Consider the following 26,316-nt stretch of genomic DNA (forward strand, 5'->3'; position numbering starts at 1 on the left):
AAATTCTCCTCTGTCCGACTTTAAATGACCCAGAATGTAAAGTCGGACAGTTTTATTTAATTTTAATGGTTTTTATAAATAAATATCCACCAAATTAATTATTAAGGGAATAGTTAATATTTATCATGTAAAAGTATGCTTTAATTACAAAATATATTAGCAATCACAGAATACAAACAGCAAAATGAAGATATCGCCAAGGATCACTATGTCTTGCGCATGCGAGTTTTTATCCGGATCCGTGAGATGCCTATGTATCCGACGAATTTTAGAGGTTATTTCAAACATTTTCATGACTTACATTTGTATGAAACAACCAATAACACCCTGTAAACAGAGATACTTAAGAAAAATACAAACGACACTGAATATAGTAATGATTTTATTCTGAATAAGAAGAGCGTCCGACATTCGATGTTGTCCGACTTTAGCTGTTTCGCCCCTGGCAGCCAATAAGGAAAATCATCAAAGGACTGACAGTACTCTGACGCAATACTGTTTAATACTTTATTTTCGACAATTAATAATTATATAATTAATGCAATATTTAATTGCTTAATAAGTCAAACACTCGGAGGCAGTTAAGTTCACCTGCATAAGGAAAATCATGCGGTTTCAAAACAAACAAACAAACCAAAAAAGTCACCATCTTTGACCGCTTAATAACAAACCAACATTGGAAATAAGTACTTCGGGGAGAATCCATTTTAAGCCCTTTGACGGTCTCAGGAACATGACGGGGCCAATAAGCTAACCTGAAATTTGCTTACTCCTAATATTATAGATTGATATAGGGTTTGAAAGTATTTTAATCTATTTTAAGCTATTATCCTTGAAATGTGCTTTGAACAATTACTGGTACAAGAGTACAAGGTAAAGGGTCCATAGGGCTATTATATACGGCCATAAAAATTAGGCTGAAGTGGTAACACCAAGTGGTGCCAAGGGCGGGTTACACATTTCAAACAGCTATTATACCTCTTATTTTAGAAGTGTGTTTTAAATCATTACTGTGGCAAGAAGGAAGATTTCTACGACTATCATTTCCCGCAATCGGAATGGGGCTGTAATGGCACCACTAAGTGGTGCTAAGGGTGGGGAACATATTTCAAGCATTCATTTTTCAACCATCATTGACCACTAGAAAAAACTAACACTGGTAAAAGGATAAGGACCTTAGTGGTACCCTTTGTCAACTTTTTGACAGGTTCCAATGACTGGAAGGGGCCAGTTAGGTAACCTGAACTTTGTTGTTTTTCACATTGTGTATTGATACAGTATTGGTTAAAGATCAGCTATTATACCCCTTATCTTTGAAGTGTGCTTCAAATCATTACTGGAGCAAGGTAGTGGGCCCAAAAGACTATCATTCCCCATTATCAGAATGGGGCTGTATTGGTACCACCAAGTGGGCGGAAGACGTATTTTAAGCATTCATTTTGAAACCATCTTTTGCTACTAGAACAAACTAACACTAGTGAAAGATTAAGAACCTAAGGGAGAATCACTTGCAAGCCTTATAAAGGGTCCCGAGGAAAGGAAGAGGCAAGTTAGCTAACCTGAACTTTGTTGTTTTTCACATTGTCTATTGAAGGTCAGCTACTATACCTCTGATCTTTGAAGTGTGTCTCAAATCATTCCTGGGGCAAGGTAAAGGGCCCCTAGGACTATCATTTCCCGCTATCAGAATGGGGTTGTAGTACCATCAAGTGGTACCAAGGGTGGGGACGTATTTCAAGCATTCATTTTGAAACCATCTTTGGCTACTAGAACAAAGTAACACTAGTGAAACGTTAAGGCCCTAGGAAGAATTCCTTGCCAGCTTTTTGAAGGGTCCCGGGGCCAGTAAGGTAACCTGAACTTTGTTGTTTTTCACTTTGTCTATTGATATGCCTCATCAGGAAAAACAACACAAAATTAATTATTGAATTAGATATTACTTCAAATTATTATTTGAATTAATCGTATTTAAACTAGTATACAATCTTCATTGCGGGCTTCAAGGCTAGCACATAAACCCAAAGATGTCGACATTTTTCAAGTCCAGTACAGAACTAACATTTATCACACAATCACAGGGATGAACTCAAAGGAAAAAATATTGAGGAATAGATATTTTGACTCGGCTTATATACTAATTTTAAAAATAAACCGATATTAGTCCTCTTTCTTGTCACTCTTTCCTCAAACATGTACTCCATGACTCTCGATAGGGGCCAGCATTTTTTTCTGTAGATCTGTAGTACGAGGTGGAGGGGTTCCCTAGACTTTTTCTGAGAATAGTCTTCTGCTGTAGTTATAACATGTGAGTTTTGATTTGGATGCTGCTTGCCTCTCTCCACTTTCTGTTGTTGTACAGTCATACATAGGCAAATTCCAGCAAAAATGTACTGAAATGTTAGAGAAAGACCTACCCTCAACCTCCCACCCCCAAACACACACACACACATTTTTCAAGATGTGTATAGAGATATGAATTAAAATTCTAAAACATATTTCTGTTCATCGAAAAATATAACTAATTTATATTATTAATTTTTTTCCTATCTCCGTGCGAAATCAGCATAGAAAATTATATACTGAATGAAATATTTCTTTATATCGTTGTAACGCAGACAGTATGGCCTGCCTTAAGGAACATGATGTGACTGCGTATCGTAATGCACCTTCTACTCCTTTGTTTAATAGGATTTACAGATTTTAGGCCAGTAGAGAAACATAAAGATGCCGCCATTTTTCAGTGTCCTTATTGAACATAAAACATTTACATTGAACCTTTAAACCAGTGAATTAAACCTTATTTATACATGTAAAATACAACTTTAGACGATATTTTGATTCGATATACGGTCTAAAAATACTTGTCTAGTTGGAAACACAAAAAATGGTATTGCTGATAACATGCAGAGTGTGTTGTGGCTTTGATTGAAGTTCAAGGTCACTAAGGATTAGATCTTTTTTAACTGATGTATGGTCTGAAAGAACATGTGTGAATTTATCAAGTCGGTAACACTAGATAGGGTTTGCCTATAACCAGAGTGTATTGTGGCTTGATGCAAGGTCATTTGGACAAGTTCAAGGTCACCACTGTACTCTTCTCTACTATCTATGTACTGGCAAAACATTGCAGGTTGATACCCCTTGCAAGACTGCTTGTAACGTTAGAATGTGGCATAGCCTTGACTCAAGGTCCCTACTTCCTGTCCACAGCTCCAACGAAAGACCTACTCGTTTTGCATCGAGCTATGCTCTAGTTATAATATTTTTGTATCTTATTTTCATTCCCGTTATTTATGGCATGAAAAGTTAACTTATCTTTTGACATTGTCTCAAGTAATCGTTTATGTCTCTGAACAAATACTAGTGAATAATTATTGATTTCAATTTATTCGCAAATGTGTATTTAAATTTACTTTTTTACAACTCTAATGATTTTAATTGCTTTACTCCATTTCCTATATATCACTGTAGGCATAGTTGTTATGAATTTACAGATCTCGTATCAATTTACATATCTTACTCTGATTGACTTAAATTACAAAATGATATCATAATGATGGAAAAGAATTCTTTTGAAATCTTTCCTTGGAAAATTGTTTTGTTTCATTCCATCCTTTGAAAATTTAGGATCATTTTTTTTCATACCGGAATTATGAAATTTTTTATTGAAACATTTGTTTTATACAAATAGGGACATGCTTTAAACAGCTTGATTGTCTTAGAAGCCGTAAAGTTAGAAGTGGGGGAAGATAGTAATCAGGAGGTAATGAGAACAACGTAAGCCCAAGTGCGTGCATTTTCATAAGCGTAGGAAGTGAGACGTGTGGCAGTCTTGCGACCTACGAAAGATAGATGCGCGCATAAACGAATCTTGAGTTGTCACGCTGAAAGTGCGAAACCCGTTCATCGCACTTTTATCGCTATTGTTGGAATTTTTCGTTTAAATGCATTCTCGTACACATAAAGAGGCCCGTTGACTTTTAATTTTATAATTTCCGTGCAATGACGTAGTAACATGCAAATGGCAGGTCATCTTCAAAGTTATCGCTTAATGCAACTCCAGTTGATGATGATGCCGTTGTGGCTGTTGTTATGTTTTTAGAGTTGGGTGAATAGCACACTTGCTGGAGCATGATACACTTGCGACTTCTGCGTTTCCTTGGAAATTGTAGAGTTTGTTGCACATGTTCAACATCCACCGTACGTGCTTACGGGCTGTCTGCGTGCTCAAAATTTTGTAGGAAGACCGTGCGAGAATTGGTATATCTTTTCTTTCGTTTTTTTTTTTTTTTTCGTGCCGTATACCTTACAGTGTAACTCTTGGGTCACAGCGCCGTTGAACAGCAAGGGTTATTTAGTGTGCCAACGCCTGCCTTAGCACAGGGCCTCTTGTTTAAGGTCTCATCCTTAAGACCCATACCTTTCACTCCAAACGGCCAAATGCTCGGCAAAGGAACAGTTGATACCTATCTTTTTATTGACCTAGGTCAGTCGCAGCCGGGGCTTGAACCTACAAAGATGGAAGCGATCCTGAAAGGTATGACAGCAAATACGAATATGTGAAAATAATCAGAATTACATTATGTTTTCGCAAATGAACTTTTTTAAACTGGCTATTTGATAACAACAGTGTGTCGATCACTGTTGATTCCATATGAGGCATCCGGTAGCTTTAACTATCTGCGAAGACATTACGCCATGCACTACTTTGTTTACTATGCACTGAGGACTTCATGTAAATCTTTCATAACATATTGAGTACTTACGAGCATTATTTTGATGCATTTACCTTCAGATGAAAACCTTTTCTAGAGTTACCTAGTGAATAATCTTACATTTTCTTTACCTGCGTCAGAAATTTATTCTAATATTCGGAAGTACATTTTCCATTAGGGTGAAGTTTATTCGTTCATTGGTGTTTCGGAAAGCAACAAAAAATCGAATTTAGAAAGCGCCACTCCTATTCTGTCTGTTTACAGCATTGTGGACTTTCAGCATATTATCGTTTTTAAAGAAGTTTCAAATCTCATAGATTTCAGTTTAGATGTATTTTGGATTTACCGTAATGATGATTTTAAAAGAAAAGGTGCTTGACACATCAAATAGCCATAACATACCATGAAATCACACTGTCATCATCTATCTACGATGAAACTATCTCTAATTATGGAATGTATCGATTGTTTTTGCACACGGCTCATAAATCTTTTGGTGTTTAGCGGGAAAATAACGTACAAGGTCGTTTAAACTATTTTAGCCCTAACTTTGCCAGAGATATTCCTGAACATTTTCATTTTACTATTGTAAACGTTTATTGAAGGCTGGTTCCCAACCGTTTTATTGTATTATAGTTTGGTAATGTTTTAGAAAAAAAGGGTTTAAAAAAAGTCCCCCCCCCACACACACACAATAGGATCGTCTGGTTTTCTTTTGTCTTGCTTGTCATGAGTTTTTTCAGGTATTTTTTCTAGTTACCCCTTCCCACCACCACCACAACTTTTAAAAACGATATTACGTCCCTGCATGATTACTAGTCCTGTTAATAAGAAAAAGTCGGTTACAAAATTGACCGGTGTAGAACAGAGCAGAATACATCCATGGGTATTGGAGTTTTATTTCCTTGCAACTTTAATTAAATACTAAGAAATTTGACAGTTTATTTAGCTACAGAGTTATTTTTCTTTACAAAGATTCAACCCATTTGATTTCATGTCTCTCATCCCATTTTATATATACATATCAACTTTATATCTTTCAAGTTACAAAATATTATTTTACAGGCAGCATGATGAGATCACAGAACAACATTGGGCGGCTAAAATTTGATCTTCAATTGTAATTTGATGTGTTTAGAAAAGCATTTTATAGGGTTATTCTTTTTACTCTATGCTCAGTTTAGAAAAAAAGTGAAATTATAATATATTTACATTTATATATATACCCTTAGAAAAAACATTAAATTGAATCAAGTAAAATAAAATGTTTACAAAGCTAACTTTATGATCCCATGTCGATCGTTCCTTTAAAAGGAGTACTTCTCAAAGTTTGAATTCGTCTTGAAATTCTTACACAAAATCCAAAAAAAAAACACGATTTTTTTCGACATAAAATGGATTAAGGCCCTGAATCCATTTTATGTCGAAAAAAAAATCGTTTTTAATTTAAGGGTGACATTTTTCCCCTCACATTCTGTCAAGTTCATTTAATCTTCGTTTAATATCGGTCAAGTAGAACTTCCTGTGAATATGTTTTTATAATTTTGTCAGTTATGGTGTAACCAATGAACAGCATACAAATAGTAAACATGAAAAATGCCATTAAAGGTCTAACTCTTTAAATGCACCTTATTATCTAAACATGCTGGTAATTCAATTCTGAATACTTCATGTGCTATCAATATTCAATACTAATTTTTAAGCTATCGATTACCTACAAACCATAAGGGTTCAATACATATTTCAATGTTAGCACCTCGCAATGGAATTTTAATGACAAACAATGCAATTGAGGAGAGGATGCAAAATAATTAATATTAATTAGATTTTAAATTTTTAATGTGACAAAACATTTACTCTGAATGGTTCATGTAAATATAATTGTGTAATATCTTTTAATCAATATTCCCAAGAGATCAAATTTTAGAAGCAAAAACAATCTTTATTTGCATCTTATACAGTCTGATTAAAACCAGCCCCCTTCTCTTTTCACTCGTCCTGACAAGTGAAAGGAGAAGGGGGCTGGTTTTTAATCAGACTGCATCTTATATTTTGATTTCATATTTTAGCACCCTGCAGGGGATTTTAGTGACAAACAATGCAATTGAAGAGATGATGCAAAATAATTAATATTAATTAAATTTTTAATGTGACAAAACGTCCATTTACTCTGAATGGGTTCATGTTAATATAATTGTGTAATATCTTTTAATCAATGTTCCTCAGAGATCAAAGAATCAAAAACAATCTTTATTTAGCATCTCATATTTTGATTTCATATTTTAGCAATGGGCCTTAACAGTACATTTTTCAAACAAGAAAAGGATCGAAAAATATTAGCTCAGCATTGGGAGTGTCATCTTTATATGAATAATAAAAGAAGAAATACATTTTTAATAATGGATGAATTATGTTCATACATCTCTTAATTCATTAATTTAAATACATCAAAAAATTGTAGCTAGCCTAATTATTTCTGAAATCAATATGTGATCGTAAGCCAATTGTTAATGATTGCGTTATCCCACACACTATAAGTTCTCTCTGTATTGACTTGTGGGCCTGCAAGAAAGGATGTTGTATTTCAAAGAGATGTTAAGTTTACTAACTTTGCTTGCAATCAGCACCATAGCTGTCCAGTGTATGTCAAAAATTCCTGAACTTACTTTGACCAGAGACCCAAATTACAGCGAATTATTACCAACACATACTCGTTACCAAATTACTTCTATACATAATATTAGCCCTGTGAGGAGTGCTTTGGAGTGTTTACTTCGTAAACCACTGTGTGTTGGACTTCTTTACAACGTCAATGTCCGCTTGTCTCTGCTGCTGATGTGTTATCTTAATGAAAGATCGGTTAACAGGACATTGATTGAGTCCGGATGGAACTTTCTCGCCGACTTCAATGGTAATAGTTTTTAATTTTTTCGTTTTACTACTATTTTATTGCATTATTACATTAAGGAAATGCTGTGAGCAAGTAATTAATCAATTTTCATTATATCAATAACATGACACAATATAATATTTAACGCGTGATAACATTTGAGAAGGCTGTAGAAGATTGTTATACAAGAGGTATGGGTGTCTGTACCAAATTAAAGCAAAACGCCAAACACGTAGACGTAGATCTTTCCATGTATTAAAAACTACGTGGGAAATCAAAAATACTGGGAGTTTGAGAGACTACGATAAGAATATCGCAAAGTGACTTCTCAAGATTTTTTGTTTGTTCGATTTTTATCCTCTTGAAAAAAATTTAATTATCTTGATCGATATCATTTACAATTGCCAATGGAAGGTGCCAAATGAAAACCAAAATTGACACTCAGCCACTGAGAAGTGATGGATCTTTTTCATGTCAACATCTACTGCGACATTGGACCTTGGGTTATACGGTATCATCTTAAAGACCGGTCTATAAGCCCCGCAGTGGGAATCTGCAACCTCACTCTGCGACTCTATTTAAAGCGCAATGATCTATCCTTTGTGCAAAGAAAAATTTAGAAATCAGTTCAGTGTATCTTTTTTCACAAAGCTACGATTCATAACTTATCAGTTATATTTATCATTTATAGAAAAAAAATTGTATCTTTTCATTTCCACTTTAATTTTACAAACACGTTCTTCAGCTTTTTGCAAATTTCTTTTAAAGCAAATTAAACTCATTTGTAATTGATTTATAATTTGAATACCATTGATTAATGTTTAGTTGACCTAAGTTACAACTTTTGGATAAGAGTACATGATTTTCTTTAATGAAATCAAATTTTAAAACTTCACTAATTTCAGAATACTTACTTATATGGATCAGGTCAATAAGATTTTTCAGTATGTTTAACGTATATGAATTTTACCATATACATGTATTAAGATTCAAATTGTAAGATTTTGTAGTTGTAATATTAATTGAAATCTATGGCAAGCCTTTTTACTATTTATTCAGATGAAATGAGAAGAATACGAACAGTAACTGTATGTTCCTTGTCAGGATAGAGTAAAAACAACAATCAGTAGACATTCAATGTGAAATTAATGACATAATTTTCACAGCCTTGTAGTTTTTTTTTTTATTTTTATTTTTTATATATTTTATTTTACTTTTTTGTAATTTATATGAAATAAGTCAGTCAACTTTCGAGCTAACGATGAATTGTGTTTGCAAATGAAGTCATTGTATCGACCATAGAATTTCAGAAATACTTATTTTGAATAAGAATATTGGTATCCTTCTACCATCAACTGATTTTCCAGTAGGCTGTGTCGTTTTAGAAATTGTTCATAGGTAGAATATGCTCGATTGGGAGATAAAAAACTCCATATCCAGGTGATAATGGTATGTTGGAAGATAAATAAGGAAAATTGACAATAGAAAGTCTTCACATGCATTGTAAAGTTTAGTTGTTAGTTTGCCATAAAATTTTTATAGTACAACATCCAAATATGTAACAGATGTGCCAGATTCTGTGGTGTCTTTTATAATGAGTTCGATTGGACATATCAAATCAACGTCGGAATGAAAATGAACATTATTAATCATTCTATTCTGTCTATGAGGATCAGAATTTTGGAAAACATATACTAATCCCACAAATAGCCTCACTATAAATACCCCTTTCGTAAACAACCACAAGAATACCGGATTAGGAAATTATGCATTGCATTTCCATGTTGTTGTAATTACCACATTAATAATGTAGTAAATCTTTCAAGTCTACGTTGTGCCAATGTGACTATGATACGACTTTTTTAACAGTACAAGATATATGTACAAGATATATAACAAGATATACCAGGGTATTCCAATTTTTTGACTCAAATTATTTGAATCTATTGTTAAAATATTTGTACTAAATTTGGTTATAATATGACGTTAAATAAAAAAGTTTTGACAAAAGTCTACGAAATTTTTGAATGACCCTCATATATCGCAGGGTCCAGTAAATGTTCAATGTTCAACTTAGCCAACACATCACCAAAATATTAACTGCAGTGAAAGAGAGACTTCAAACGTTTTGTGCTACAACATATTCAAGAAGTACTGTAAATCACATGTGGACTCTAAAAAAAACTCCAAAGACCTTTTGGAAAAATGTTTTCTCAAAACCTTTTAAGCATCAATAGCATCAAAACATTTGACTTTTCTACGCTTTATGTGACCATTCCTCATGATTAATAAAAAAGCAGGCTTTTCCTCATCATAGACAATTACTTCCTCAATAAAAAAAGGACTCATAATTTATTTTTAGATTGTGATCAATTTACAAAATTACTTTGTTAAAATTATTCTTATTCTGCATACAAGTACTTTGAAGTTGATATTTAAAAATTGCGGGAGATCTTCATTGACTATATCTATGTAGTCTTTGAAGACCAGGTCTTCCAACAATCTGTTAGAATTCCGATAGGCAATTATTGTTCTATTTTATTAGCCAACGAGTTTTTATGTTCATATAAAGCAGAATTTATTCAAAAACGTCTACAGGAGACGAAGAAAACTCTTGTTGTGGCCTTCAACTCAATATTTGATATATCGACGACGTTTTATCAATTCACAATAGTTACTTTCATTCATATGACGACTCGATATATTCTAGTGAACTCGAAATTACTGATACTACAGAGTCTACCATGTCTGTTTCATATATGAATGTTTTACTTAGACAACAATTACCAACTAATAACTAAACTGTATGACAAACGGGATGATTATCTTTTCAATTTTCCCGTATTTACAATGTATAAAGTAATAATCCATCATCACCTAATATGGAATTTATGTCTTCCAATACATTCGATACGCAAGACCATGCTCTGAGTATGATCAATTTTTAAACCAAGACAAGCTACCGACAAATAACTTGATGGAACAAAAATTTCCCAAAACCCGTTTAAAATCAGCTTTTTCCAGATTCTACGCTGATTTAATGACCTTGTTTGTAAAAACAACCTACCTATCGTTGGACCATATTTTGTCTGATATGTTTCATACCATTTGTAAGGTCATTGCTTTTAAACTACATCTGTCGAAGAACTCCCTCTACCTGATCAATACATTGGGTTCACGAGGGATGTAACCGGTCGACAGGGGATGCTTTCTCCTCTTAGGTACCTGATCCCACCTCTGGTATTTCCAGGGGTCCGTGTTGTTGCCCTGTTTATGATTTTTTTTTTTTTTTTGTGTACTGTGTTCATGAGATTGATTACTCCTCGTTATCTTCACTTTTTACGTATTAATAGCGATTCTCTGTAACCACTTAAACTTCTTTGCTACTCATGGTCACCACCGATTTTGATGAAACTTTGCCCATTATTACAACTTGACACCAGAAACATACATCAAATAGAATTTCGTTGCTATGTGTCTTGGTTGCCATGGCAACAGCCAGAAAATTGAGATTTTCAGCTACTTTGAATCTTTATTTAGCCTTAATAAAGACTAAGAAAAACAAACAAACCATTCTCACAAAAACATGTCACCTTGTTACCACTTATGCTATAAAGAAACTATTTAGAATTTATCTCTAATTAAGTGGTAACCATGGGTACATTTGGAATACAATTTAGATGCTGAAAAATGCTGAAAACGCTCAATATTCACTAATGATAGAAGTTACATGATCAAACTCAATCAACAACCAAAGAAAAACAATAAAAATATTTGACCTTAAGTAATTAGGTATTGGCAATATTATTCTAAAAATAACTTTCATGGTTGCCATGGTAACCCTTTGTAACCATGCAAAATCTGTTGATAAGATTGGGTTAATGCTACTATCTTGAGGAAAAACAACAAGAGGCCCAAGGGCCTTAACGGTCACCTGAGTACAATACAACAATTTAGAGGATCCATAAACTGGTAACTGGAGCCTTGTTGCCCAAAAGCAAGAAAAATAGTATGCTAAACATCAACAAATTAATTGGTATAGAATCTATCTGTCCCCCATTTATCACTATTACCATGCAGACTATTAACAAAATGTCTATTTCTAACCCCATATTTCTACTTCTCACACTGGTCTCTCTTGGCCTTTGAAGAACATTAAAAAAGATAAGTTATTTTTGCTTCACTTTTATTCATCTATTATTTCCAAGTCTACCTGATCATTAAAACTATGAAAGTACTTTTTGTATTATACAATAAATATTCTTGCATAATTCTCTTATTCTATTGACCTTTCAAATATATTATTAATAGTGATTAATTATCAAAGGTGAATGGCAAAGGGGAATAACTTTGCTCAGCAGAATACAAGCTCATATAGCCCTGGCCAGGACCAGAACACTTGACTAAATAATCCAGGTGTTCGAATTCCGGTAAAAATACCCTTGCATATTAAAACTTTTACTCTGTTTGCCTCGAATATGCCCAGAAGCATAGATTTTCAAAGAAATGCATGTTCACTATATTATTAAAGGAATAAACCCCCCCCCCCCTTACACCAGAACATCTTTCCCAGGGGCCATGACCTCACAATTCTGCAATTCTGGAAGAAGCATTTTGTTCATCATAACTATACACTTGTTTCTTTGCTTTATTACCAGTAGTAGAAAAATTATTTTGAAAGAAATCATGCATTTTCACTATAAAATCAATAGAGAGCCCCCCTCCTTCACCAGAACCACTGACCGAGGGGCCATGAATTTCACAATTTTGAAAGAGGCATTCTTCCTTATCATAACCATGCACTTCCTTTGTTTGAATAATACCAAGGAGCAGAGAAGAAGATTTTGAAAGAATTTATGCATTTCCCTATATAATCAATAGAGCCTCGCCCTAACACCAGAACCCTTCACCCAGGGGCCACGAAATTCAAAATTTCTGAGGAGGCAGCCATGCTCATCATAACTATGTACTTAGTTTATTTAATATCCAGGAGAGAGAAGATTTTCACAGAAATAATGCATTTTCACTATATATATATCAATTGAGCCCCACCCTGACACCAGAACCCCTGACCCAGGGGCCATGAAATTCACAATTTCGGAAGAGGCAACCATGCTCATCATAACTATGCAGTGAGTTAGTTTATTTGAAACCAAGGAGCAGAGAAGGAGATTTTCAATGAATTAATGCAAATAATCAATAGAGCCCGCCCTAACACCTGAACCCCTGACTCTGGGGCCATGAAATTCACATTTTCTGAAAAGGCAGCCATCCTCATCATATCTATGTTCTTAGTTAGTTTATTTAATATCTAGGAGCAGAGAAGAAGATTTTCAAAGAATTAATGCATTTTCACTATATAGTCAATGGAGCCCTGCCCTAACACCAGAACCCCTGACCCTGGGGCCATGAAATTGACAATTTTGGAAGAGGCACTCTTGCTCATTATAACTATGTACTTGCTTGGTTTATTTAATACCCAGGAACAGAGAAGAAGATTTTCAAAGAATTAATGCATTTTCACTATATAATCAATAGAGTCCCGCCCTAACACCAGAACCCCTGACCCTGGGGCCATGAATTTCACAATTTGGTAGAGGACTCAATGCTTATTACAATCATGCCAACAGTTTGACTGTTTGATGTCCAGGCGTAAAGAAGAAGATTTTTAACGATTGCATTAATTTTGGTGGTTTTAGCCCCACCCCTCAGGCCCCAGGAGGGCAGGTACCATGAAATTCACAATTTTTGTTTCCCTACACCCATAGATGCTATATACCAAATTTGGTTGAAATTGGTTGAGCGGTTTCAGAGAAGAAGCTTAAAATGTTCAAATGTTAACGAACGTCGCACGACGCACGACGACGGATGAAAACGGATAGCAAAAGGTCACCTTAGTGACTCAGGTGACCTAATAAAATTCATGACTGACACATATACATCCTTAAGACCTTGCAAGACTGACAACATAAGAAAAAATGGGATTAATTGTTACTTTGCAGTGTAACCATGGAAACAACGTACCAGTTGTTTAAAGTGATATTTTTGGCTGCTGTAGGAATTTACTTACCTTTTAATCAAGAAACATGTTATTTGACTCACCTTGAATAGTATTTATCTGGTAGAACTAAAGTTGAATTCATATATTGATAAAGTTTGTTGAAAAATAGAACACTGTTGCTATGGTTACCAAGAAGGGAAAATGTTCGATTTTGTTAATTTTATATCAATATCAAATCCTATGTGCCAGCTTTATGCATCCAGGTAGAGATTGGGTAAGTCAAAATTGAAAGTCAGGTTAGTTGTTCATATATATCAATCATAAAAGTTTTGGGAATCTACATACAAGGGTACGTATCCAAGGAAACAGAATATTTTTCAGATTTTTATGCATATTTTTTTTAGCTTATTTCCATTGCAACGCTCTATTTAAAGAATTGAATTTGAATTTTTTGAAATGTAAAAATTAGGGTCAAACCAACGCTTATAGAAATTGATCATCAGTTTTATAGAAATATGCTTTTTAAAAAGATAGGATAATATTAAAACATTAAGAGAGTAGATTTAAAATCCCTTTGTGGTATTAAAACCATGGCAATCATTGTCAACCTATAAGAAATATATTTCGTCCTTGGTATATGTTACAAGAATCTCTTGTCTATTATTTGCTTGCATTTCAACCTATGATTGTTTTTATTCTTAAGTGTATGACTTTATAAAATTAAATGAACAAAATTATTACTTTTGAATACATTGTTTCCATAGTAACGTACGTAGTAGTTGATTTACCAAACATGTTTATCATGCATTTAAGACATCAGATCTTCAACTTTCAGAAACAGTCATTGTCAGTTGTTTGCTTTGCTGCAGACTCTGAACATGTTGAAAAATGCCATTTTTACAAACTTTAGGACATATTGCTATGGTAATCATGACACGTAGCAACCAATTTTTGCCTGATTTAAGTTTACAGTATCAAAGACTTTTATTATAGAGAGTGGAGAAATTCTGAGACTAAGCGTGCCACAGCTCCTATATAAAAGTTAAAGTCATTACAGAGAATGGCTCTGAAATGATGATGGAAAAATGAAAGCCACAGCAAGATACTTCTGTTCATGCAGAAGTTTTTAAAGAGTTTTTTTTAAAATAAATTCTTCGTCAATAGAATCAAAATAGGTCTGCTAATAATGGGGCACAAAGAGACTCGTGGAAATTCCAAAAGATCTCCAAATCTATCATGAAGATAATTTGAATTAGAAAATCAAGCATCTTTTAATATCAACCTCGGAGCACTTGTGTGTAAGATCAGGATGGTTTTTAACGAAATACGTGTGCAGATGACCAATCAGAAAGTATGGAAATCTACGTATCATGTTTGTTGAAAAAGAAGTTTGCTTAAATGTCAAAAAGCCTGGTCTTTAATCTATCTTGGGCAATGATTGTATAACATGTTAAAGAGTCATACGCTTAGAATAAGATAATTCTCTTAGCTTACAAATGGTTCTAATTTTAAAGTGATAAAGGCAACTCTTTAAATAAGACATATATCTCAATTTATAGAGATATATATCTAAGAAAGAGCATATTTTTACTGTGCGAGATATCTCTTTTACTAAGAAAAGTATCTTTTAAAATTAGAGAGATATCTCTTAAAGTTATAGATATCCTTTTCGCTTATCTGTTAGATATTTGTTAGAATTTAAGCTCTCTCTCTCTCTCTCTCTCTCTCTCTCTCTCTCTCTCTCTCTCTCTCAGATATCTCTTTGAGTGAAAAAGATTTCTCTTAATTTTAAAGATGTATCCCTCTTGGTTAAAGAGATACCCCTTTTTTAAATAAATAGTGTTTGCCAAAGAAGTCGGACATAAATTAAATATTTTCGCCGTGCGTTGATCTGTTAACACATGTTCCCCCGCGAAAAAAAAAAACTAGAGTTTTGGTATGAATTTGGTGATCAAAAATTCAAATACATGGTTCTTTCAAAAGAAATTTTGTTTCACAGTGGAAGTGAATAATCTTTAAAAAAAATTCGTTTTCCATTGAATTCTAGAGTAAAATATGAGTTTCACCAAAAGCATAGTTATTTTTCTTTTTAAAATAGCTTAAAATTCAGGTAAATATTTATATAATTTCAAAAAATCATGGAGATATGAAAACTTTTGAAAATTTATTTGGAGAAAGGCTGCAAAACAATAGTAATACCAGTTAAAGTTTTATTTTGATGGTTGCTGTCCTTCGTCCTTCCTTATGCTTGCTGAATGATTCAATATTGGGGTTATGCAATCTTCTCAAACTTGTAAAAATATTTTTTAAAGAGGCATGTTAAGTCCAAATCATTTATATATCTTTTATAATATTATATAATAATAAATCGAACAAAATTATTCACAAAATTATAATCAGAGCGAAATTTTAACAAGTCAAATGCACTATAAAGCAAAGACTTTCGTCCTGGGCCACAAAATAGGTTTTTTAAAGCTAACTTTTAGGTTCTCGAGCCTGCGCCTTTACGAAATCTAATGCATGTACTTTCAAAAAATGATCAAAGTTTGTATGATTCATTCAATTTTTTTTCCCCAGTTTTCCTGTTTTTGTGTCACTCTGTCTCTTCAATTAAATAAAAATGTTATTCAATTCTTGAAATTTGTAAGCTCTTGATGTCACATTTAAAAAAATAACAACATTTGGAGGAGTATGGATGTGTATGCACAAGTCATGCATTAAGCGTGTTGAATTTTTTTTTCCCACAAGAGAAGATTTATTTGGTTCTGGAACCTAAACTCGCATGAAACTTAAAACTTTCAAATAAATTACATGGATCATGCAAAAACTCTTACTTAGTTTTCCTGTTTTGCTCCACTGCGTCTCTTTAATTAAAAAAAATCATTATTCAGATTTCGCGACGTGTAAGTTCCTGATGCCATTTAACGTTTCGCATATACGTTGACACATGTCGGCAGTCCGCCAGCAATTTGTGTAGGTTATGCATAACTATTGGTAATGTAATTCCAACTTATTTGCAACCTTTATTTATCGTGTATGAAAGTTATTCAACGTTTGTCCTACGACCTTAGAGCTTGTTTGATTGAAAATTGTGAAGAACGCACTAAAAATGTTATTTAGTTACAGGTAGCATACTCACCAGCGTTATGCAGCATTGTGCATGTTTTTGCAATGAAATATAGAGATAGTCAAACTCGTCAGATCTATGTTTTATACAAGCTGGTCTAAGTTTAAAGATGTTATAGCATATGCTTGAGGAAAGTTATTCATGCTTTGACAATAGGGTATGTTTTCGATTTGTGCGTTAGCCTAACTACCTATTAGTCGTTAAGGCGCCTTCCTTTTGATATTTTAATTTAATCTTCAGTGTATGTTAGCTTGTTTAATAATTTTTTTTCGTATGTTGGTTTAGTTTGTCTAAACCTTTATAGTTTGACAGGCCCAATCATTTTCAGATAATGTAGGCATTTGTTTTGTAGAAATCCAAATACATTTATTTAAATTTCAGTAATGTTAGGTATCATTGAAACTATGTGCATTCATCTCATAAAGCTTTCCCCACTATCATATTAGTACCAATATGTCATTATGACTCCTGATTCAGTGAAAACAGCCTTATATCCCATTCAGATATTGACTTAATTTAATAATAAATAAATGAGCAGAAATACAGTTTTTTTCAGTGGAAATTTATTGTAATATCTTTGATTAAAACGCAAATGTTGCAAAATCCGTATCCACATTTTTTTTCAAATAGGAAGATATTTACATGCATTTCTTAAAGACGTTCTAAAAGTTTCTATCATTTTTTTTATAGAGGGACATGCATTACATGCCTGATTATACAATGTACGAATTATACAATTTTTTTTTTTTTTTTCAAATAGGAAGATATTTACATGCATTTCTTAAAGACGTTCTAAAAGTTTCTATCATTTTTTTTATAGAGGGACATGCATTACATGCCTGATTATACAATGTACGAATTATACAATTTTTTTTTTTTTTTTTTTTTTTTTTTTTTTTTTTTGATATACGACAAATTAATTAACAGGTTTTTATGTTGTATATACAGCTCATTATTAAAGCATTTGGAATAAAAATACATGTTTCACATATTTTTGGATGTTAAATAGAAAAACATCTTTAAATTTTTATTTCAAGTCCATTGGCTTGCACCTAAATGAAACAAAGACTAAAAAACAATAGAGGACTAAAAAGGAAGCTTTTAAGAAAGAGAAAAATGGAAATTACTTATTCGTGATTTGTATTTTGAAACATCAAACACATCTGTCTCAATGTTTAATTCCATCTTACGCTATTTTCAAATGGGATATTTTCCCTCTAATAACAACATTTGAAAACCCTTAATCCAGTTAAAAAGATTTAGCTTTAGGTTTAATGATTAACATAGGTAGATATACAGATTAGTCAACTCTGCGTTAAATTAATTAGAAAAATATAGACCACAACATCTGTACTTGTGAAAACAAAACAAAACTTTTTTTTACTGAAATCAATTTAAGTTTATTGGATATGAAGGTTTTCCCTTCGAAGAGATGTTGAGCTATAATTAACTTCGATTGCAATTGCAATCACCAAGAAAGCTTTATTCACTAAAATATTTATTATTTTCTAAAGTATTTTTATCAAGGAATCAGACTATTTTCTTTATTTGGAAGAATTTAAGAACATGTAATTATAACACCTAAAAATATCATCTTCATTAATATCTATACCATATACATCAATATGTTTCATTAAAACGTGATTTAATCTTATCAGTCGACTACACGTACCACTGTTGCAAGGCACGAGATTGCGTGAAGACATATTTGTACATAATTTTAATCTTAATATTTGTACACAATCTTACATCTTAATGTAATTCGGGTCTTCTGTAAAGTAAAATGAATAATTAATGACAGTATGTCTAGTATAGATTTATTTAAACCAAAAGAACATAGATATCATTTCATAACAAAATTCTAAGATGAACAACAAGAGGCCCATGGGGCACATCGCTTACCTGAGCACATTGGCAAAAAAGAAGCAGAAATCAGTTCAGTTTTGAGCTGTTGGGGAAGGGGTAATCTTTAATTTACACTGCCTCGGAATGCTTCCATGTCAATATTACTAATCATGACTTTGCTGTTCTTAAAGAGAAGAATTTTAAAGATTTTTTCCCTATTTTTTCCAATGTAAACTCTGATCTGTCATTGTGGCCCAACCTTACCCACCCTTAATTTGAACGAATTTGAATCTAAACTACCTGAGGATGTTCTAGAACAATATGACTTATCATGGCTTTGCTGTTCTTGAGCTAGCAGAGTATTTTTTCAAGATGTTTGATATATATTCTTATGCAAAAATCTGACCCACTGTTTTGGTCCCGCCCTACTCCCGGGGTCATGATTTGAACAAACATGAATCTACTCTACCTGAGGATACTTCTATATTAATATGACTAATAATGGCTTAGCTGTTCTTGAGAAGATTTTTATATTCCTTTGATAAATTTTGACCATCTCTTGTGGCCCTGCCCAAGTCACAGGGGTCATGATTGGAATAAAATTTAATCTACACAACCTGAGGACACTTTTATTATAATATGACTTATCATGGCTTTGTTGTTCTTGAGAAGAAGATTTTATAAGACATTTCCTATATATTTCTTTGTAAAACTTCCACCCCCTTTTGTGGCCCCGCCCTACCCCCGGCAGTGGTGATATGAACAAATTTGAATCTAGAATATGTAATGAAGCATAAGTTTCATCTTTTCTTGCCAAGAGGTTCTTGAGAAGGTTTTTAAAAGATGCCACCAGATTTTCATAAATTCTTAGTTATCTGCCCTTGAAAGAGGGTGTGGCACTTCTTGTGAACAAACTTAAATCCCCATCACCTAAGGATGTTTTGTGGCAAGTTTGGTTGTAATTGGCTAGTGGCCCAGAGGTCGAAAATGTGAAAAGTTTATAGTGGACAGCGACAGACGGACGCCGGACACTCTTTGATCAGAAAAGTTCACATGAGCCTTCGGCTCACGTGAGCTAAAAAGGAGGACATGCAGAAATTGATAGAAAACGTGATCAGTAGAAAATGCTGTTCGGAATATCTCAACTGCTTTCCTTATTGTCAGATAGTAACGGAGAGAATAAAAGACAGAAAAAAGTTATTGAAATTATTTATATACAATTTCTAGAATCGTTGATTGTAGAAGTTATTAAATAATTTATTAATTTACGATTTAATTTTTTTGTACAATTTAGTTTATGATCACATGTAAATCGGTTGAATGCAATAAGTTTTATTTACAGTGTCTGTTAAAGTCTTGTGTCATGGTCATTTGCATAGTCACTCCTTCAGCACCAATCTGCACGCGACATTACGTCACAGGCCTTGGTCCATCGTAAGTGTACATGGTGTTCAAACAAAGCAGAAAGTACGAAGGAGATGGTTGCAATGAAAATTCAAGCGATATTAAACGAGTGTGCAATTGTATTTGATGGATTAATTTAAGCAGTATGAATATTTCAAAAACCATAATATACACAGGCACAAAACTGGAAACTTTGATCCGCCCGCACTATGATCCGCTACATTACTATTACTAGGAATACGCTTGCATGTCTTGAGGAAATCTGAGTCAAGTACTGTAGCCACAAGTGTCAACATTATGGAATGTAGTGTGGAAGAGTCCAAATACATTCATATACGAACATGTATCCGTTTGCATGTAACTCAAGGAACCCAGAAAACAGGTGCTAATAAGGGAATTATCGAACTGCGCGTGTTTTCAATATTGTCACATTTCAATTATCTGTTTTAATTCATATGGAGAAATTGTACATGTGTGTAATTTATTCATGAGGATGCTTCCACGTGATTTATTTCTCATTAATATTCATAAGATACTGAATAAACTCGAAATTCCATTTCTTTCAATTCTTATGTTAAACCCTGCAAGCCTGTTTCGTTTTGTTTTTTCTTCAAGGCTCCATCACAGTTATATGGGTAGAAATTTGTGTGAATAAAAGCTGACGACTCAGGACACCGTTTTCCCGATATAAAGTAGGTCACACGGATGCAAAAAAATGCCGTTTTTAAATTAAAAAGGCGATTGTAACTCCTCATGGAATGGTAAAACATGTGTATTTTATAAAAATAGGCTCTCTCCTGCACCTCTTAATCGGCGGAAGAACTTTGTCAACTTGTAATAAACACTTACATTTCCTCATAAAAAATGATAAAAACACCAATTCTGTGCTCTTTCCTTCATTAAAACAATATACTCTCGCTTCGAATTTTCAAATCAAAAAGGCGGTCGCAACTTTCAGTTTGGTATCAACAATCTTGTCATTTCCGGTAGAAGATATTAAGAAGAATCAAACCATCGGCGGAAGAACTTTATCCGAAATAGTTAGGATATAAAAATTCGCGATTTTTTTGTATTTTCTCTATATAAACCTTTATAAATACGGCCGCCATTACAGTTCCAAAATGGCGATATGCAAATCAGCAGAATGAACACCATTTCTCAATATGTCGAATACATGAAATTCTTATTTTAAAAACTTTTGTTTAAAGCGGTTAACTGAGTTTCTTTGTATTCCTCTTGAAAATGATTCTCACGTATGCATTTTCAGATTGAAGGGAGGGGGTTGAATTTTGTGAGGTTTCTCTTGTTTCCTCTGCATAGGTTGTATATACTTACAGAAAAAAATATTTAAAAAGTATTGACTTCATTTTGAAGTTATTGTACAGTACATTGGAAGTTATTGTACGACTAAGCTCCGCCCCCTAGAAGTTATAGCACGTTGGAATTCAGAAAACGCTTTTCTATTTGATTTAAAGTATGGCTAACATAAAAAAAAGTACCTCACCATGACACAAAAAAAAATTCAGACCCTTTGCAGACCGAACATTGTGACATTATCTAATATTACCATCTGTCGTCTTTAACTAATTGCAGTAATTAAAAGATGTGCATCTTCCAATTTAAAAAAAAAAAAACGTTTACAGCAATAATGACTCACGGCGGGTGTGACCGGCCGACAAGAAATGCTTTCTCCTCCGAAAAACCTGATTACACCTCTGGAATTTCCAGGGGTCCGAGTGTTACCCCCTGCTCACCGATTTGTATTGTTCGTAGTTTTTTTTTAATCGATCACTATTCGTTATTGTCACCTACATATATTTCATTAGATGTAATGTATGTAGACACATGATAGACACATGATTTTATCATCGAAACATAGCATCATATGCACCTTAATTTATATTGCTATAATATTTCTTTCATGAAGTAGATATATTTTTCATTATATATAAAAATATATATATTATTTTACAATAAACAGGATGCAACCCAATCAATTTTGACATATGGCATCAATGAGTAAAGGGTTAAAAAAAAAATAGAATTTCATGGTTTCATGGTTCCTGCTCCCAAGGGATCGCGCTAAAACCAACAAAATTAATGCAGTCTTTAAAAATCTTCTTCTGTATGTAGAACATCAAGCAGTTGAGCTGTATGTCATGATTGTAATTAAATTGAGCACTCTACCAAAATTGTGAAATTCATGGCCCAAGGTCAGGGAAACTAGATTTAGGGAGGTTCTAATGATCACATTGTAAAAATGCAAAAATTCTTTGAATTTTTTTTCTCTGTTTCTTGGTATTAAGCAAATAAACCACGTGTAAGTCCTTAGTTATGTTGAGCAAGGATGCATCTTCCCAAACTGAGAATTTTCATGGCCCCTTGGGAAGGGCTTTGGTGTTAGGGAGGGGTTTTATTGATTACTGTGTATATAGTGAAAATGAATTATTTCTTTGAATTTTTTTAAATGACATCGTGAACAAGGGTGCCTCTTCAATAATTGTAAATTTAATAGACCCTGTGTCATGGGTTGGTTCTGGTGTTAGGGTTGAGCTCCATTGATTATAGTAAAAATGCATTGATGATTTGAAAATGTTTTTTCTTCTCCTGGGTATTTTTCAGATAAACTAAGTGCATTGTTATGATTATGATGACAAAGGGTGTCTTTTCCAAAATTGTGAAGTATTTGGCCCCAGGGTCAGGGGTTCAGGGGGGTGGGAGGTATCATCTTCTCTTTTCCAGGATATTAAGTGATCAAACTACATGTAATTGCAAAGTTAGATGACCAAGTGTGCCTTTTCCAAAATTTCATGGCCCCTGGGTCGGGGTTGTTGTTATGGGTAGGATTCGTTGAATATTGAAAATGCATTAATTCTTTGAAAAATCTTCTCTGTCCTTTGTTATTTACCGGATAAACCTACACATGTGTAAGTGCATAGTTATAATGAGCATATGTGCTTCTTCCAAAATTGTGTATTTGGCCCCTTGATAAGGGATTCTGATATTAGGACAAATGCATTATTTCTTTGTATATCTTTTTCTCTGCTCCAGGGCATCTAGGAGTCAAACAAAGGACTAAGGTGTAATAAGCAAGGGTATTTTTACCTGGTTTATGAAATTCTGGTCCACTTGGTCAAGTGCTTTATATAGGATTTTTAAGTTATATAATATAAAAGTACTTTCATAGTTTTTAATGGTTAGGTAGACTTGTAAATAATAGATAAATAAAATGTGATAAAAAATACCTTATTGAGTGTATATTTAATGTTCTTCAAAGACCAAGAGCGGCCAATGTGAAAGGAAATGTGAAGATTTCACTAATAGTGCGCAAGAACTATTGTTCTGTTTTGTTTACATGGTAATACTAACAAATGTGGGCAAGTTCAGGCACTTAAAGAGATCTGCTTTAAGAATTGTTACTAGACTAATTATTTTGTTGATACATGGTCATCCTATTTCTCTAGCTTTTGGTAACATAGCTTCATCTATTAGCTTACAGTGTATTTTTTTTACTTTATACTTCACTTCTGTGGATCCTTTATGGTGTTTTATTATGCTCAGGTGACCGGTAAGGCTATTGGGCTCCATGTAAAATTATAATTATGATAAAAAGAGACTTGGGTAAATGAAATTTTTACGTTTCATATTTATTTTTATTTAAGCTTAACGAATCTGTATTTATATTTTACTGTAGATAACAAATAAAATAATTTATATTATTTTCAGTTTGCAAAGAAGGATGGGTACCTTATTCTGGTCATTGTTACCTTCACATTAAAAACAAAACAGGATGGAGCAATTCAAAGGTATATATACCAGTATACCAGTGGTTAACCTTTCATAAATGAAAATGCTTATGGACAGTGATTATTCGGAATTTCCACAGATTCTTATTGTTTCTTAAGCTTTTGAAAAGATGACTTGATAATAAATATAGAAGATATTAAGCGAAAATATCGTTTAGTAACTTGGTTAACTCTTGCACGTGACAGCATTGTGATTTTCATTAACTCCAAATCCACATTTTGAACGTCCCATTCTCATCATAATCACGTTGGACATCGGAACTTTGTGCAAAGATTCCTTAATACTAAGTTTAAATCGATGACAAAAATGTTTGTTTTTTTTTTTTAAATTTTTATGTTGGTCGGAAATAAAAAATAAATGTGTTGAAATTCAGTTTATCCAAAGTGTAACGCCTACGTAAATTTAATTTACTGACAGAAAATACTCCACATTACTTTGATGCACCCGTTATATACCGTCACTTACCCTGAGGACAGTTATTGGAAAATTTTATCTTACGTCACCAAAGTTTAAAATGACGGAGATAGTGTGAGCATTCATGAAACGTCTGATAAAATATAAATGCATTTGTCTCTCTAGTATATGAATCATATGAAGAGTTAGTTAAATGATCTATTTATTTATCATTTTTTATTCTTTACATGTTTTGTGTGTTTAATTTTCAGTCGTAGATATACTTTTACAGAAAAACATACTCTAAAATCTTATTTTCTTGTAAATTTTTCGTGTTTGGGGGGAGGGGGGAATGTTGGTTCTTTTGGACTTGATTTAGTGGTTGGCGGCATAAATATGATAGTATAGTTTGAAATTTTACATTTCGTGGATGACATGAATTCGTGGGTCTCTTAATACCACGGAAACAGTGCAAATGTTAGCAAACACAATACTAACAGGTTTGCGGGCAAATTACCATATGAATTATAACAAGGAAGTCTAATGGATCAATTTCTTCTTGTCATTTAAGTTTTGTTATTATTATATTCATAGAAGGAATGTTTGTATTCCCAGAACATTTGCAATAGCCATGATGCCTACCTACTTCAGACAGAAACACATGAGGAAGCCTTATGGGTGACAGAGGCCTTTATGCAACCTGTTAATTCGGGTAATGGAATTTACAAATCAAGATTGATCAAGTCTGATATAATTATTCAAAACGTCCATTGTATAGTCCTTTAATGCTAAAAAGGTCACATAAATATCTTTTATTTCAGTGGAGTGTACTAATTGAGATGATTGCTCTTGCTGGATAGGAGCCAATGACTTCAGCCAGGAAGGTTGTATTCCTGGAGCCATGGATCTGATGAATTCAATGCTTCATTTTGGTATCCTGGCCAACCTAACAACTGGGGAGGAAATCAGGACTGCGTTGCTCTTACTCGTTATGCACAACTGAATGACATATTATGTTCATATAACTACGAAATTGTTTGTGAAAGAGACAAATTTAGTTAAGCAAAGGAACTTTCTCCATAATAATTATCAAAGATAAAATTTAACTACATGCATTTCCTTTGAAGTCGATTAACTGTATCATAAGATTTGCTGCCTTTCAATTTAGTTTTTATATTAGGAATTAAGAGTAAATTATAAATCTACAGTTGTAGACGGGTTGTATTCATTTTGCCTCAATCATGACCACTGGACAATTAGAAACTCATTACATACAGTTTAAACTAAGCATCCTCGGTTAGAAAAATAAGCAAAATTATAATCTAAAATTAATTTCAAAATAAAGTAACAGAAACATATGCAAGATATGGGTTGCAACCTGCAAACTCACAGTTGCTTTCGACCAATCGCGTATTTCTCAATATTTACATCAATTACACTTTGCAGGAATTGGGCACTTAGTCTATGGGGGAAATGTTGATATTTGGCAAAGAGAGTACCAGAAAAGTTCCCTTCCCTTATTTTTCCATATTTGTTTTCCAATTGATCTTTAAGTTGACTCGTTTTTAACAAATTTTCTGAATTAATGTATTTCTGGTTTGTGCTAAGTCGCATTTAGAGGACATTACAGTAAGGGTGAAATAGTAAGTGAAATTTGTAAACGTTTAAACGAACATCAATAAACGAAATGGTTCCGTTTAAATGGAACAGTACATATTATCTTGAATTAAAAGGGTAAAAGCTCGTTAAATTTTGATAATTAACGAAACCTAACAGTTTCCTTTGTATGTACGAGCTGCTGTTTTACTATCATTTGTATTACTTGTTGAATATTGCATTTATCCGATTAATTTTAAACAGTGATTCCCTTTAAAACATACTTCAACAACAGGGTTATACGATGTCATTGACACATCCGGTTTAATGATTAAAAGGTCAAGTTAACACTGAAACATGATACATTCTAATGTTTCAAAATTTAAAAAAAAAACAACAACAACAACAAATATCATTAATTTTGTAACCTATAGATAGAAATATTCATAAATTATTATAACTATGGGCTTTGGAATCGGAATTATTATAACTATGGGCTTTGGAATCGGAATTAAATATGTTACATCACAATGGATTT

At 33.2% G+C, this 26,316-nt stretch overlaps 1 protein-coding gene across 1 annotated transcript; it reads left to right on the plus strand.

Annotated features, from left to right (window-relative positions):
• The first annotated feature begins 7,289 nt into the window (after positions 1–7,289).
• Positions 7,290–25,060, plus strand: LOC133187954 (uncharacterized). Its single transcript, XM_061323350.1, has 4 exons — positions 7,290–7,626; positions 23,709–23,788; positions 24,798–24,894; positions 25,004–25,060. Exons 1-4 carry the CDS (start codon positions 7,290–7,292, stop codon positions 25,018–25,020), a joined length of 531 nt encoding a protein of 176 aa, XP_061179334.1. The 3' UTR covers positions 25,021–25,060.
• The last annotated feature ends 1,256 nt before the right edge of the window (positions 25,061–26,316 follow it).

This window comes from Saccostrea echinata, unplaced genomic scaffold (genome assembly GCF_033153115.1).
Source record: "Saccostrea echinata isolate AGI-Se365-2 ecotype Australia unplaced genomic scaffold, CSIRO_AGI_Sech_v1 ptg000015l, whole genome shotgun sequence".
NCBI classification, from domain to species: Eukaryota; Metazoa; Mollusca; class Bivalvia; order Ostreida; family Ostreidae; genus Saccostrea; species Saccostrea echinata.